The 14,821-nt window shown below is 39.5% G+C and overlaps 1 protein-coding gene across 7 annotated transcripts in view; it reads right to left on the bottom strand.

Moving 5' to 3' along the window:
* Nucleotides 1–14,821, bottom strand: part of PDE1A (phosphodiesterase 1A) — a 337,006-nt gene that overhangs the window by 15,550 nt on the left and 306,635 nt on the right. For all 7 annotated transcript variants that reach the window (XM_077883318.1, XM_077883317.1, XM_077883316.1 and 4 more), the window contains 3 exons: nt 14,409–14,490; nt 12,046–12,166; nt 10,835–10,980 (listed from right to left, as the gene is read on the bottom strand). In XM_077883318.1, the coding sequence (XP_077739444.1) occupies nt 10,835–10,980; nt 12,046–12,166; nt 14,409–14,490 (349 nt within the window). The remainder of the gene's footprint in view (nt 1–10,834; nt 10,981–12,045; nt 12,167–14,408; nt 14,491–14,821) is intronic.

Here is a 14,821-nt window from a genome sequence, read left to right as displayed (position 1 = left end):
GGGATATCGTTACCAAGGTACACTCTGCTGTTTCTTGAGTACAGCTTGCCAGGGTGGAGCTGGCTCAGATTCTAAACTGTACTTGGCTTGTCTTGACCATAAACTGACTAATTTCCTGCTCTCTCCCTCCATGTCTGCTGCATTCATTTCAATGCACAAGAGCGTTCTATTTTGAACTACCTCTGTAAACTGGAGATAAGCCATACTGAACTTTTAAAAAATAAAATAGCCCCCAAGGTGCTAATATGCTGCCAGAGTTGAAAACTATTGAGTTCTGCTTTTACAATAAATGAATGAATAAGCACATACTCACTGTTCAAACTGTATGTAAGCTCTCCTACGTTTAAGTGACTTTGGTGAATACCACCTCTTAAAACTTCATAATTCTGATCTTCCAAATGTTTCCAGTCTATCTACCATGCCCCTGATCTAATATACTGATAATATAGAATATCAGCTAAAGAGATGAAATTGGAAATGGGAATAAACTAAATGCATAATATGTAATTTAGTAATAGTTTGAAATATACAACTTAAAAATTACTAGTAAGATCTCATTTAAGCTGTTAATTGCATTATTGAACCATGATTAGAGAAAATGAGAGTGGACACTAGTTTTTTCTTTTCTTTTTAAGATTCTATTTGGGAACATAGAATATAGAACATAGAACATAGAACATAGAGAGAGAGAACATGAGTAGGATGAGGGGTAGAGGGAGAGGAACAAGCAGACTCCCCACTGAGCATGGAGTGGAAGCCAGGCTCGAACCCAGGACCCTAGGATCATGACCTGGGCCTAAGGCAGATGTTTAACTGGCTGAGCCACCCAGGTGCCCCGAGAATGAACTCTAGTTTTTATCTGAAAGACTTTGCTTCCCTCTGTTTAAATGTCCCTTCTGAAATCTAAACAGTATGCATATATTTTCATCAAAAAGATGCTTAAGATTTGGTCCTGGGAGCTTAAAAGTTATAATTTTGTTTACATGGTGAGTTTTGATTCATTAAAAAGATAATGGGAAGGAATAACTAAAACATTTTATGAACAAATATTTTAAAACATAATCTTTTAAAGTAATTCAATACAAAGTAATGTGGACATGTTTTTGTTGTTTAAAAACAGTGTTTTTATTTTCTCTAAGCAGCAGATGTAGAATCGTTAGGCGCACTGTTAGGGACTGGTAGGGATTGCTGGCTAAGAAGAAAAAAAATGGGCCTAGAACGTGAAGAGAAATCTATGGGATAAAAGCACAGAGACAGACTCCAGAGTGAGACGGGCACTTGGGAGGGAAAGTCCTGCCATGTAGTTGGTTTGGGTGGGATGCTTAACAATCAGGTCTCAGAAGCATTAGGACAAAAGGAGAATGAGAGATCAAGCAAAAGGGGGACGGCAAAGCTCTGACGGCCTACAAATGGCCAAAACAGGAGGTCAAGTGTCAGAGGCAGCCGGTGATAACAAGAAGCAGATGGGACAGGGTATATCTAGGGAGATGAGAAGGAGAGAACAGGAGTCAAGCAAGGTGGTTATCCCAAGGGTAACATCACATTATGAACCTCGATGGCATTTAAAGAAAAAAGGAGGTCAAGAACTCTAACTGGAATAGGCTTACTCTGCTTCAGTGAAAACATTTGAATGACGAGCTTCGGTTTTCTTCGAACTGTAGCAGGGGGCCTTCAGCTAGACATGATGTTTTGTCATAGAAAAACAACACAAGTTATTTTATTTGTGCACCTGATTTATGGGCTAAGAAATTGATATGTATTATACATATGCTATTTAAAAGACTTAACTACTTAATGTTTTTGTACTTAGTGATTTTTAGAAAAAAAATCTGTACGATATTTGAATACATTTTTTGGTCTCATGTTTTCTATCAAGATCCCCAAATTCCCTGCTGAGACAGATAACAGCTATTTGCCTCATTGTGGATAAAGCTCAGAAAATATGCCATTGAGTAGAAAGGTGTTCATTAAAGAATATGTACTGCATGATCTGCATGATATCATTTACACCCAAATATGCCAAACTAAACTATGTGTTGTCTGGAGTTATACAAACAGGAATAACAGCTAGGAAACAAACAAAAAAAAATCATGAAATTCATAGTAGTGATTAGATCATGAGAGGGAAAGAGGAAAGAAACAATTAGGGGAGGAAAGAAACAATTAGGGAAACACTTGGAACTTCCAGGGGTGATAATATATTTCTTGGCCTAGATGATAGGTTTTCTCTCTCTCCCTTCTTTTCTTTTTCTTTCCTTTCTTTCCTTTCTCTCATTTCTCTCTCTCTCTACTTTGTGGTGGTCACTGTCCTAGGAGCTCCAGAAACATCAGTAATTAAACAGACATCCTTGTTCTCATGAGCCTTGTTCTGAGTGGGGGAAGACAGACACTAAAAATTAAGTGTAGCAAGCCAATTATTTAAAGGTTAGACAGTGATGTGCAACCTCACTGACAAGGGACAACTGTTGCTAGATTGGAAAGCAGAGAGGAGACAGCCGTGTTGCTTGGAGGAAGAATGCTTCTAACAAAGAGATGCTGGTTCAAAGCCCTTAAAGCAGGAACAAATCTGATGTGCTTAAAGAAAGAAAACAAAAGGACAATGTGGAGTTTAGCGTAGCTGGACTAGAGCAAGCGAGTGAGAGGAAGGAAAATGGGAATTGGATCCGCAAGATAAAGGAGGTAGCACAGACATGGGCCATATAAAGCCTTATGGGCAACAATAAGCTACGTCTGCCCTGTAAAGGATCTTGGGACCTGATTGTTACATTTTAGGTATTTTATAAGTTGGTTGTTAAATCTAGTAATTCTTTTTTTTTTTTTAAAGATTTTATTTATTTATTCCTGAGAGACACAGAGAGAAGCAGAGACATAGAGGGAGAAGCAGGTTCCTCACAGGAAGCCCAATGTGGGGCTCAATCCCTGGACAGGGATCACACCCTGAGCCAAAGGCAGATGCTCAACTTCTGAGCCACCCAGGTGTCCCTAAATCTAGTCATTCTTAAAAATAAAATTATAGAAGCTACAATGAAACAGACTGCATTTAAAGCAAAGGTGATAAATATTTTTAAAAGTATTTCCTAATTATTTTGACCCATATTTTCACTATCTATGTCTCGAGGTTAATTATATCCACCAAATCTGTATGATGTAAATATCTTATGTGCACATCTCTTTCCCAACTCCCATGTTCAGAGACTTCATACTGATAGCTTGAAACTGGCTGGCCATGTGGGAATATTTGCACCATGGATGGCATCAAACTTTATGAATTGCGGCTTGATTTATTGTTTCATTGTTACCTAAAGTGGTGGAGATAATGATAAAAATAGAGATTAAATTTAAAAATGTGTCATGTCTACAATTGCTACACATTGTAAATAGCAAAGAGATTTGAGGAAATTTTTTTCCAGTATTCAAAAATCATTAAATTACCAAGAAGACATTTGCACTTTTGATGAACAAGTGAGGTGGACACATGTCTCTTCTATATTTTCTATGTTCTGACATATGCTTTTTTTATACTTTCGTCTTATTCCTTGATACAAATGAAAATATCAATGTTCATATCTGAACAACTTACATTTGTCAGTTGCCACCATAAGTGGACCATAGACAGAATTTGGCAAAAATCAATGAAAGCATTCTGTGAGAACCAATAACCCATATAGAATTTACAACAAAGGCTACTGGTATATTTGATTATCACTTTTCAATTATGTGTTAGATATCCTGTCTATCAGTAAGAGGTCTGAGAAACCTGCATATATGTGTGTGTATACACTTGTTTTGAGCCAGTTGTTACGCTTGCCAGCACGTTACTGCTTGTAGGCCGCTGCCAAGATTGTCCATTGTAAGAATATATGCTGAATTATTTACCTATAAGTAGCACATATATGTTTTTATATATTCTTTTGCAGTATATTTCACAATATATATTTTTAAAACCAAAAAAGTAAACAACTTAATTCATCCTCTATGACTATTAAGAAAATTGAATCAGCAGATGAAAATTACCTCACAAAGAAAACAGCAGGTTCACATGTTTTTAAAAGTAAATTCTGCCAAATTCAATGCCAATTTCAGCCTCACAAACTCTCAAGAATTTAAAAATTCCAACTCATTTTCTGAGGCTAGGGTAACCTGAATACCAGAGCTACGAGCATGAGAAAGGAAAATGCAGGCTAATCTCACTCATAAAGATAGAGTTTTTAAGTCAGCACAAGTACCACCTACATTTTGGGAAGTTAATACATCACAATTAGTTGGGCCTAATAAGGAAGATAAGGTGGTTCAACATTAGAAAATCTATTAATATAATGCATTATATAAACTAATCAAAAAGAAAAATCATATGAATTATTTAAAAAGCCACAGGGAAGACATTTGATAATGTCAAATGTCCATTTAAAGTACATTTTTTCTGAAACCAATATTACTATTATCTGTTAACTAACTTGAATTTAAATTTAAAAAATTTTTAAATACTTATTCTTAACAAATTGTTGATGGAAATGTAACCTCATAAAGAGCAGATCAAAGAAAATTAAGACATATCACACTTAATGATGAAACATGAAACACCTTCCTTTTATATTTAGAGAAAAGTCAAAAGCTATCACCATTTCCTTGTCAGATGATTCTGGATAAACTTGCTAATGCAGTTGATTCAAGAAAAACAATCATTAAAGGTACACATTTGGGAAAGAAAAAAGCTGACATTATTTGCAGAAGATCAGTATTCAAAAGCAAATTGTATTTCTCTACACCAGCGAGAAACAGCCATTTGCAAAAATAACAAAAAATATAAAATACTGATGGAAAAATCCAACAAAATATACTCAGAATTTTGAAATAAATTATTAAGTATAAATACTGATTACATGGTATACAATATGCTTAATGTGATGCCAAGCATCTAATAACACTATGTATTTTCCATCACATTATTATTATTACTATGAAGTAAAAGTAAACTTCCTGAGAAACATGAAAAAAGATATATATTAGATATATATGAATAGGAAGACTCAAATTCATAAAGATAATTTGCTCCAAATCGATATGAAAGTAATTCTAACAAAATCCTAATTTGTTTTCCTTCTTTGGGTGGACCTTATGAGCTACTGAAGACAAAAGCAGGGCTTAAGATTCCAAATGAGTGATGATATCATACTGAACATCTATGACTCCAGAGCAGTTATGTAGGAAATAAGCTCCCAAAAGAGACTAGAAAACACTCATGTGTTTGACAATTTTAATGCATATTTTAAAATGTCAAGCTTGCCTTAAACTAGCACTAGGTTTCCTTCTGCTTCTAAACAGCTGTTACTGGTACCCAATGGGCAAATCTGGTGGTGCCTCGGTTCCCACGCTGCCTCCTTTCCTCACTTGTTTCTCGCCTTTGAGCCTAGTATTTTGGGGTTTGAATCAATATCACAAGAAATCAGAAAGTTACCTAGTACAGTAAGAATCATATTGCATTTCATTTCAGTCTGACTTGCCTCTACCCCCACACCCCAATTCCATTGAGAAAAACTTGTTTTTTTGTTTTTGTTTTTGTTTTTTGTTTTTGTTTTTTTTCCAATCAAAGTGGACTTAGTAGATCTGGTTCAATTGATAGTTATTGTGTCTAAACACAAACCAAACCATCCCGTGGCTTACCAAAGTAACTCATTTGCCTTGAAGGGGAACCAATATTTGTGTTTGCCATTTGGGGGCTAGCCCTAAAGAGCTTCTTTAACAGTTCTAGGCATGAAGCTAAGTGTATTCTAAAACCTATCGGTTAGCTTATAGGTTTAAAAAATTTCTGCATAAATGGCATCTTGCTTTACTGCAGTGGCTTGTGTATTTTGCTCAGTGCTTGCTCAGTGTTATTTGTGTCTCCCATCCCTGCTGGGACTTGCAATTAAAATTTGTGTATCTTTACAGTCGTATGCTTTTCCATAATATGAATACAGCACAGCTTGTGAATCCATTTTACTGCTGTTTTCAGGTTTTTTTGCTCTCAAGAACAATGCTAGAGTGGATGTTTTGTTCAAATCTTCTGATGCACATGAGAAAAAGTCTCTCTAGGGTAAAAATACGGAAATCAAATTATTGGAAACACGGCAGAAGTATCTTCAGCTTTGCTAGAGAACACCAAGTTCTTCTGCAGAACGATTCTATGAATACATATATACAGTTAATGTGTAAGAAAAGCAAAGACCCTGGCTTTATTCTTGACTCTTTTCTTGATTTCATATTCCACATCTGTTAACAAATCCCATTAGTTCTACTTTCAAAATATACCCAGAATCTGATCTCCTGTTGCTCTCCCTTCCTGCTCATGCCTACTCATTCAAGTCACCATCTTTATGCATCCAAAATTTAGACATCACTACCACCTGGTCTAAGCCCCCATCTTTTTCCTGTGTTATAAAAACGAGAGCCTCCTTTCCCACCTCTTTGTTTCCACCTCTTTGTTTCCCAAACAACATTTTCCATTCTGTAGCCACAGTGATCCTTATAAAACTTTAGACCATTTTATTTTTCTTCTTCGAAAAACTACATTTGGCTTCCTATCTCTCCTGGGTCAAAACCAATGATGTGGCATCATGTTATCAGACACTAAGTTTTCCAAGGGCTTTGTGTTACTTGGTGGAAGGGTGAAGTTATTAACTTCATTGTTATCTACTATTGATTATGCGTTTAAATTTTTCTACTTAATCACAAAAATAATAGAAATAGAGTGTAAATATTTCAAACCATCAAGGAGATGAATTGCAATGGAAAAAAGAAACAACTCTATCAGTAAGAATGAAAGCAAGGAAAGTAGGAAAAAAAAAAAGTAGATTAAGAAGGTTCCTCTAGGGGCACCTGGGTGGCTCAGTGGTTAAGCGTCTACCTTCAGCCCAGGGCGAGATCCTGGAGTCCCGGGATCCAGTCCCTCATTGGGCTCCCTGCATGGAGCCTGCTTCTCTCTGCCTGTGTCTCTGCTTCTCTCTGTGTCTCTCATGAAAAAATAAATAAAATCTTAAAAAAGGTTCCTTTAATTTTAATAATTTTTATCATGAATACTGATTTTCTTGAATGGTTTTTCTGTATCTCTTGAGATCTTAGGTTTTCATCCTTTGATCCTTAATATGGTGAGTTGCATTTACAGAATTTTTGTACATTACAGAACATAGAATCAAATTTTCACTGTGACATAAACCTAGTGTGGTGGTCAATTCAGTCTCCAAATCAGGATTCCTGTAGAGATAAGCAGATGCCCTCCAGAGAGATTCTAGCTCCAAAGTTTCCTTGTCTTTCTGAATATCTGTTCCATCTTTATTTAGACAAGTTCTGAGAGTATCAGCTTCTTTCTCTTTCTTTCTTTCTTTCTTTCTTTCTTTCTTTCTTTCTTTCTTTCTTTCTTTCTTTCTTTCTTTCTTTCTTTCTTTTCTTTCTCTTTCTTCCTTCCTTCCTTCCTTCCTTCCTTCCTTCCTTCCTTCCTTCCTTCCTTCCTTCCTTCCTTCCTCTTTTTTTCCTTCCTTCCTTTCCTCCTTTCTTGCTGAGAACAATATACTTTTTAATATTTGTTGCAAGCAAGGAGACAGGGAGACAGTTCTCCAAGTGCTGTCTCCGTCAATTTCTTGTTAGCAGCATTTCATCCCACATTTTTAGTTCTTTTTACCATGGGATTTTTCTTTAAGTGTATCTAGTTCACCATTGAATTGGAAATAGAAACCAAACATGCGATGTTATAAATAAAATAAATTTGGCAGTATTTGCTTTACTCTAAGTGTGTATACTCTACACACTGACTCCTTGGAAACTATATTATCAAAATGATCTATGGTTTTATTTTTTTTTTAATTTTATTTATTCATGAGAGAGACACAGAGAGAGAGGCAGAGGCAGAAGCAGGCTCCCTGCAGGGAGCCCGATGTGGGACTTGATCCCTGGACCCCGGGGTCACGCCCTAGGCCAAAGGCAGACACTTAACCACTGAGCCACCCAGGGATCCCTGATCTATAGTTTTAATTTGCTAAAGCCAAGCTGCCTGTGTTCAAATATTGGTTCTACCTTTTCTAACTATGGGACTCAGATATTATTACTCAATTCCAGAAATATAAATTGAGAACTTTAGACACATCTAAAGTTTACTGCACATGTGCAACAAAATATTCAGTAGAGCACAGTGCCAGAAAGTTTATTAGAAAGGGAACAATTGCAGTCCCTAATCCAATTCTGAAGAGTTTTCCCTCACAGATTTATGGCAAATAGGTTCCAGGCAATAGGTTGATGTTTGGGGGTTTATTGTTTATTTTAGTTAAAACTTTCCTAGGAGAGAGTTTATTTTGGCCAATTGGATTTTCAGGTTATTAAGGATGAATACTTCAGGTCAATTTTTTCAAAATACTTTTCTTGAAAGAGTATAATAGGAAGTGCTAGGGCGCAGTGGGAAAAACTTTGGGTAAAGAATCAGAACAGTTTGGACTCTAGTGCTGAGAAGCTGTGTGATCTTCAATTTCTGTACGTATCAAACGAGGGCAGTCATTTCTAGTTAGGAAAGTTGTTGCAGGAGGAGACACCTGGCACATAGGAGAGTTTTCAGAAATCTTGCTTCCTCCTCCCTTCCTTCCATCGCTGAAAATATTATGTATCTATCTATTTTCCTTTCTGAATAAATACATGCAAAGTGGAGTTTAAGTATTCATTTATTCATTCATTCAAAACTAAACTCACTAAGTAATTTTAAAGCCCCTACACTATGCCAGGGACATACTAGCTTTGAGAAAATAATGGCAATAAGATAGATATTGTTCCTATTTTCAAGAGCATATACTTTAGGGATTTATATCCTTATACTGCTTCAGGGCCAATATCTTGAATATAATTTGTCCCTAGAGAAAAGTAATTCGAGTCATTTGAAGTCCTCAGTTGGATGGGTTTGACAATATTTCAGTATGGCCATCTGGGTCTTGTGTTGCGTTATGTTCTTTATCCAGTGACAATAATGTATCACAAAGACCGACCCTCTGTACTGGCCAGGACTAGCTACATGACCGCATGGCCCCGTCCAAAATAGAAATGGGGTCCCTGGTTCAAAAATGTCTGAGAAGCTCAAGATGATGATAGTAGAGGTTTTAATGAAGCCCAGGGCCATTCTGAGTGTGGGAGGCTGCGTGACGACAGGAAGTGGCCCTCGTCATGGCTGTAGAGAACCACCTAAGCCTGGGAAACCCTATTTCTTTTCAACTAAGATCAGGCTTATAGGAAAATGTGAGTTACAGAGTCAGATGAAAACATCAGAAGGATATTTCTTTTATTTTCTAATAGCAGAGGTAGGGGAAATAAGGTGTGGACACCATTAAGTAGTTGCTTCATTAAACAAATATTTACCGAGTGCTTCTTCTATGCCCAGCCCTGTGCTAGGAGCTAAGGATATACCGGAAAACACAACAGACCACGTCCTAACATCTGTGGACTGTGTGTGACCGATGCGGAAAACAGACGATACATTTAAAAAGGAATAAGTAAATGTCATTGATTATAGATTAGTGGTACTACACTGAAATGACTAAACTGGGCCCTCACTGGGAAAGACAGGACAGAGGATATTATTTGTCGAGGTCAAGGACGACCTCCTTGTGGGGCTGCTGCAGTTGGAGAGAAACAGTGAATTCTTCACTTACTAGTTATGGGATTTGGGGCAAAGTCATATAGCTCTCTTCTGCCTCAGTTTCCTTATCTGTCAAATGGGGATAACAATAGTATATACCTTATAAGGCCCATGTGAAAATTAAATTGAGTTAATTACAATTAACTGTTTTTTCAGCTAAAAATGAACAACAGCCTTGCCAGCCAAGGAGGAAATGGCCTTGCAGAGAGCTCTAAGAGGAGAACCCCCCAGCTGAAGAAATAATCATTGCAAAGGCTCTGGCGTATTTCAAGAACCTGCCAGAGGCTGCTGTGCAGGGAGCAAAGCACATGAGAGGCCCAGGGCAATGGAACGGAGTGTGAGGAAGGCAGGAGCCAGATTCGGAATTAGAAAGCTAATTTCCTGCACCAAAGATAATAACTGGTACTAATTCACATACACTGTAAACCAAATTGACTAATTTATTTGAATCGGACAACATACCAGAAATAGCAAAAGCTAGCTTCCCATTTGTTTCCTTTAACGGCTGATTACAAATCATTTTTTTAAAAAATATTTCATTTATTTATTTGAAAGAGTGCGAAGAGAGAGCATGGGCAGGGTGGAGGGGCAAAGGGAGAGAGAGAAGCAGGCTCCCCAGTGGGCAGGGAGCCTCAGGCGGGACTCGATTCCAGGATTGACCTGGGATCATGACCTGAGCCAAAGGCAGGTGCTTAACCTACTGAGCCACCCAGGTGCCCACAAATGATCTTTTTCAATGCATGAGTGCAGTTGTCACCAAAAGAAATAATTTAGTAAAACTGAAAAAAAAAAAAAAACACACACGCAGGTCTCTGACACTCTATGTGACATTCCCAATGCAACACAAAAGCCACTTGTAAAGCCTAAAACTCAGGCTCGAGAGCACTTCTAGAGATGAACAAGAGGTTCTCTGCCACGTAAGGTTGTGTCACCATGTTATTGTTCCATCCTTCGCGTTCACGTCACTGCCACCCACCAATACCTGCTTCTACAGTCCATGTGACCTCATCTATTTAAGGGATAAACTAACTTTGTTATGAATAATTAAAGGGTAGCCAAGTTCCAGATACCACCACAGGCTTGCGTGCTTCATAAGAGGAGTAACCTAGGAGGAAAAGAAACCCCCAAATCCCAGAGGAAGAGTTGAGAGAGATAGAGATGGCTGTAAGGTTGCATAAACAACGGTACCTTGAGCAGCCAACTCTTTCCACCTCTCTTTGTTCTGCTGGATGATGTCCACCAGGTTGTTTTTGAAGCTCTTTAGGTCCACGCTTGCAAGGGAGTAGTCTGGGGAATAGGTTCCATCGTTCATGGTGCCTTTCATATTTGATCGTCTAGACAAATCAACAACGGTTACACAAGAAAGGTGCTCAAGCTAAGAGTAACAACCAAAACAAAACAGAACAAAAAGCCCAGAAAACATGAAGCTCAAGATATGAAATAAGGGAGCAGAGCCTGAAACACTTTACAAAACCGACTCCAGAAACAGGATGGCAGGTGCTCGGGCCCAGTTTCGAGCATGTGTCGGGGCTGCTCACATCCCTCCTTTCTCCTCCCGGGGAGGGGGGCCGGGACTCTGGCTGGAAGGCCCGGGTGGGGCAAGGGCTCCCAGAGCACAGGTTGGAGCACCCTCGCCTTACGGGGCGGCCAGGCCTGATTAGACCAGCGGAGACTTGAGGTGAGTCCCTTAGTGAATCACCAAAGGGGTGTCAGGACTCTGGGGCCCGAAGGGGGGATAACCTGCATTCTTCTCAGGGAGAACATTTCCTCCTGCCCTCCCTCCCTGGGCCAACACACAGGGAGCCTGTTGTGTGCTATCAGGAAAGGCTGTGTGGTCAGAGGCGCAAGAGTCGGGCATGATTAGTTTGCAACTGAAAGCTTTAAATAATATCCCTTAAATTTATCAATGGAAAGTGTTTATAGCTGGAAATACTGTAAGTGATCGTATAAATCAAGATGTTACTGTTACACATTCTACACCTGTGGAACCCACCTCAGCTACAAGCCTCATTTTGGTACAAGCGTCTCTCCAGAGGTACCAGCGGGTTGTAATCGGTTTATTTGTGAGCAAACGGACACGGCTAGGTATGTTAGTATCCAAAGCATGACACATACATTTCCACGCAAATCCCAATAGTTTCATTCTCCTGAGTACTGAATGCTTTCATATTATACGCATGAGTTAGTACCTGCATATGTTTTGCAGGGGACAGCAAGTGACTTTCAAAGGCAGATGCAAAAATCACATGTAGCCACCAGGTGGCAATACTACCTAATAATTCTTTTAAGCATTTCCTGCCCTCCAGTAAGACTGAAAGATAATCGTAAGGAAAAGGTTATTAAACAGCACAAAGATTAAAAAAAAAAAAAAGGATGCAGAAATGAAGAACATATCAAACCTGCTTGCCCCATAGGAAGAAGTGTCTGTTTTTGAGGCTTCCTCTATAAGAGGAATAATAATTTTCTCTGTCGAGTCTGTCAGAAGAGAAAATGTTGGCTCTACTATGAAATCAATGAAACCTACAAAACCAAAAGCAAAAAAAAAAAAAAAAAGATAAATTGAAACATTTGAATTTCTTGGAATTCTAAAACCTGTAATAACGAAGAGTCTGACGCACTGGATGGTAAGTATCGGCTACAACCCTGACTCAGTTTACCCCTTGCAGTTATTCTGCGTCCAATAATGTGATCTTTCGGGATAACTTAATGGCTCTACAGCTCTATACAATAATCTCCTCAGCATGGAAGTGATACTATTTAAGTTGGATAACTCAAGTATATTGGCTTTGCTACTTAATATTCAGTCTTAGACTCCCATTAACAATAGATTCAAATGAAGGGGTTCCTGGCTGGCTCAGTTGGAAGAACTTGTGACTCTTTTCTTGGGGTTGTGAGTTTGAGCCCCACGCTGGGTGTAGAGATTACTTTACAATAAATAAACAATAAATTCAAATCTACCCAGAGTGAATATATTTTCCTCTCTCAGTGAGAGGGATCATTGCTTTTCTGAAAGGTCTCCCCTTGCTGGTTGAATTTATTACTGACCAACAAAGAATGATATCTCTAAAGCTCCAAAAAAAGCGGAATAACTGACGTTTTGTGCTCAGGCCACAGGAAGGCAGCCGTGTTTTTCCCTCTTAGTGGGTCAGTGAGAGCCTTCTGCTAGGTGTTAATACTTCAAGGTGCTGTTTATTATTCTCTGGATGTAAAGGGAACGTTCACAGCACGTGGGCGTGTTGTATCAAAATCAGCGAAGAGAACAGTAACGTCTCTGGGGGACAGCACCATTCCCCCCACCTTGAGAGGTCAGGACGAGTGAGACCTTAAAGTACTCCTCGAGGAAGAAGACGACACACAGGGAGAAGGGGGCACTGTCCTCCTGGGGGCACTCCCACCCCCTGTTTAGGTGGAGGAAGAGCCAGCCTCTTGCACACTCCGGCCACACTTCAGTGCTATGTACCCCTGCAGAGCTGTGCCCCTAGAAATCAAGTGCTTGTGGCCTTACACACCCCTGAGGGCTACGGGCAACTACCTGAATATAAGACAACATGGGAGGGAGGCTTGTTAAGTGATACCGTACCCAGAAATATCCACATTTGAAGAGTATTCCATCCATCAGATAAAAATAATGCACATTCCAAGTAATGGGGTCAGACATATTATTATACATTAGGGTGCCTTTTTTTTTTTTAAAGAGAGGGAGAGAGGGGAGGGAAGGTGCAGAGGGAGAGACACAATCCAGGCAGGCTCCACACTTGGCTTGGAGCCCATGCCGGGGCTCTGATCCCTGGGCCCTGACATCACCATCTGAGTCGAAGCTTAACCAACTGAGCCACCAGGCGCCCCTCAGGGACATTCTTAACACAAGAAAACACCAATAGCTTTGTGTTTTAATTGACGCCCTCGACTGAAAAGCAGTGTTAATTGGCCTCCAGTGCACTGCTCCTTTGAGTTCTGTCCATGGTTTCAAATACCTGGGACATGGAGACTGCCAAATGAGGGGTCACCTCCACTAACGGGGTGGCAATTTATATGACAGCAACAGTCTCAGAAGATTCCCTTCTTTCCAGCTCGCTTGAGGAGGATCCGAGCCTGCCACACTCACATGTGCTAAACAACGGAGAGCACCTGTGTCATGGGAGCTTGCAACACAATCGTTGGCACTTGGATGGGAAGGGGCAAAGGTCAGAGCAAAGGTCAGGGCTTGGTAGGACGTGCCCGGGGCAAGTGGCAATCCTCATGTTTATTCATCTTAGAGTTCAACGAGGACGCTGCCTCAGGGAATAACCAGTACAAACATCTGGACCACGCAGCACAGCCACAATGTGTTTAATAATGGGCTGAACTTGCTGGCTCATCTACCTAGAAGAGTTTTGTTTCTGGAGGAATATAAGCTACTATATTAAATACACAATGCAAGCTCAGTGACAACAAAACAGACATATTAATGTTTTCATGGATGGTCCTACACACGAAGGATGGGATTACAGATTAGTCATGGGCAACAAAGTACAGAAAAGGCTCTTACATGAGAAAAGGCCCATTATTTATTCAAGGGTTACAGAGCGAGTAACACGTTTACCAATACTGCTCGATTGAATGTGTTTTGTGAGAATGTTTTGAAATTCTTATCATTAAATTTATCGTGCGTATGAAGGGAGGTTTTCATGGGTGTTGCCCTCGTGACCAACACGGTTGGTTTATCCACCTGAAAACCGGGGAGCACATCCCACCCTCCACGACCACCATTCTCGAGTAGTACCTATTTGTGACTGGGCCACCATCGTTGACTTCCGATCACAAAGTGGAGAAAATGGAAGTCCTAACTCGGCTTCTTTATCTCCCTGTGGAAAGGAAAGCTTATTAGTACATACTTGGGTTGGAGACGCTTGGATAACAAGTGGTCCAGATACAAAGTCTAAAAAAAAAAAGTCACATCTTTAGCTCCTTAATGGGCACTGTGTTATTATTTATTTAATTTTTATAAAACCAAAGGTACAGCCCAAACTGGTGTGATTTTACTCAGTCTCCTTTTGAGGATGTATTTGTTGCTGAAGGAAAAAAAAAAAAAAAAAGAACATTTTCAGCACCTGGAGACTGCTTTGGGATGACAACCTCTTTCCTGTGAAGAGATAAACCCATTAAAGAGACAAACCTTGGGCAGCCCCTGTGGCC

This window comes from Canis aureus, chromosome 34 (genome assembly GCF_053574225.1).
Source record: "Canis aureus isolate CA01 chromosome 34, VMU_Caureus_v.1.0, whole genome shotgun sequence".
NCBI lineage: Eukaryota > Metazoa > Chordata > Mammalia > Carnivora > Canidae > Canis > Canis aureus.
Note: the sequence above shows the minus strand (reverse complement) of the source record. Positions and strands in the feature narration are given on the sequence as shown.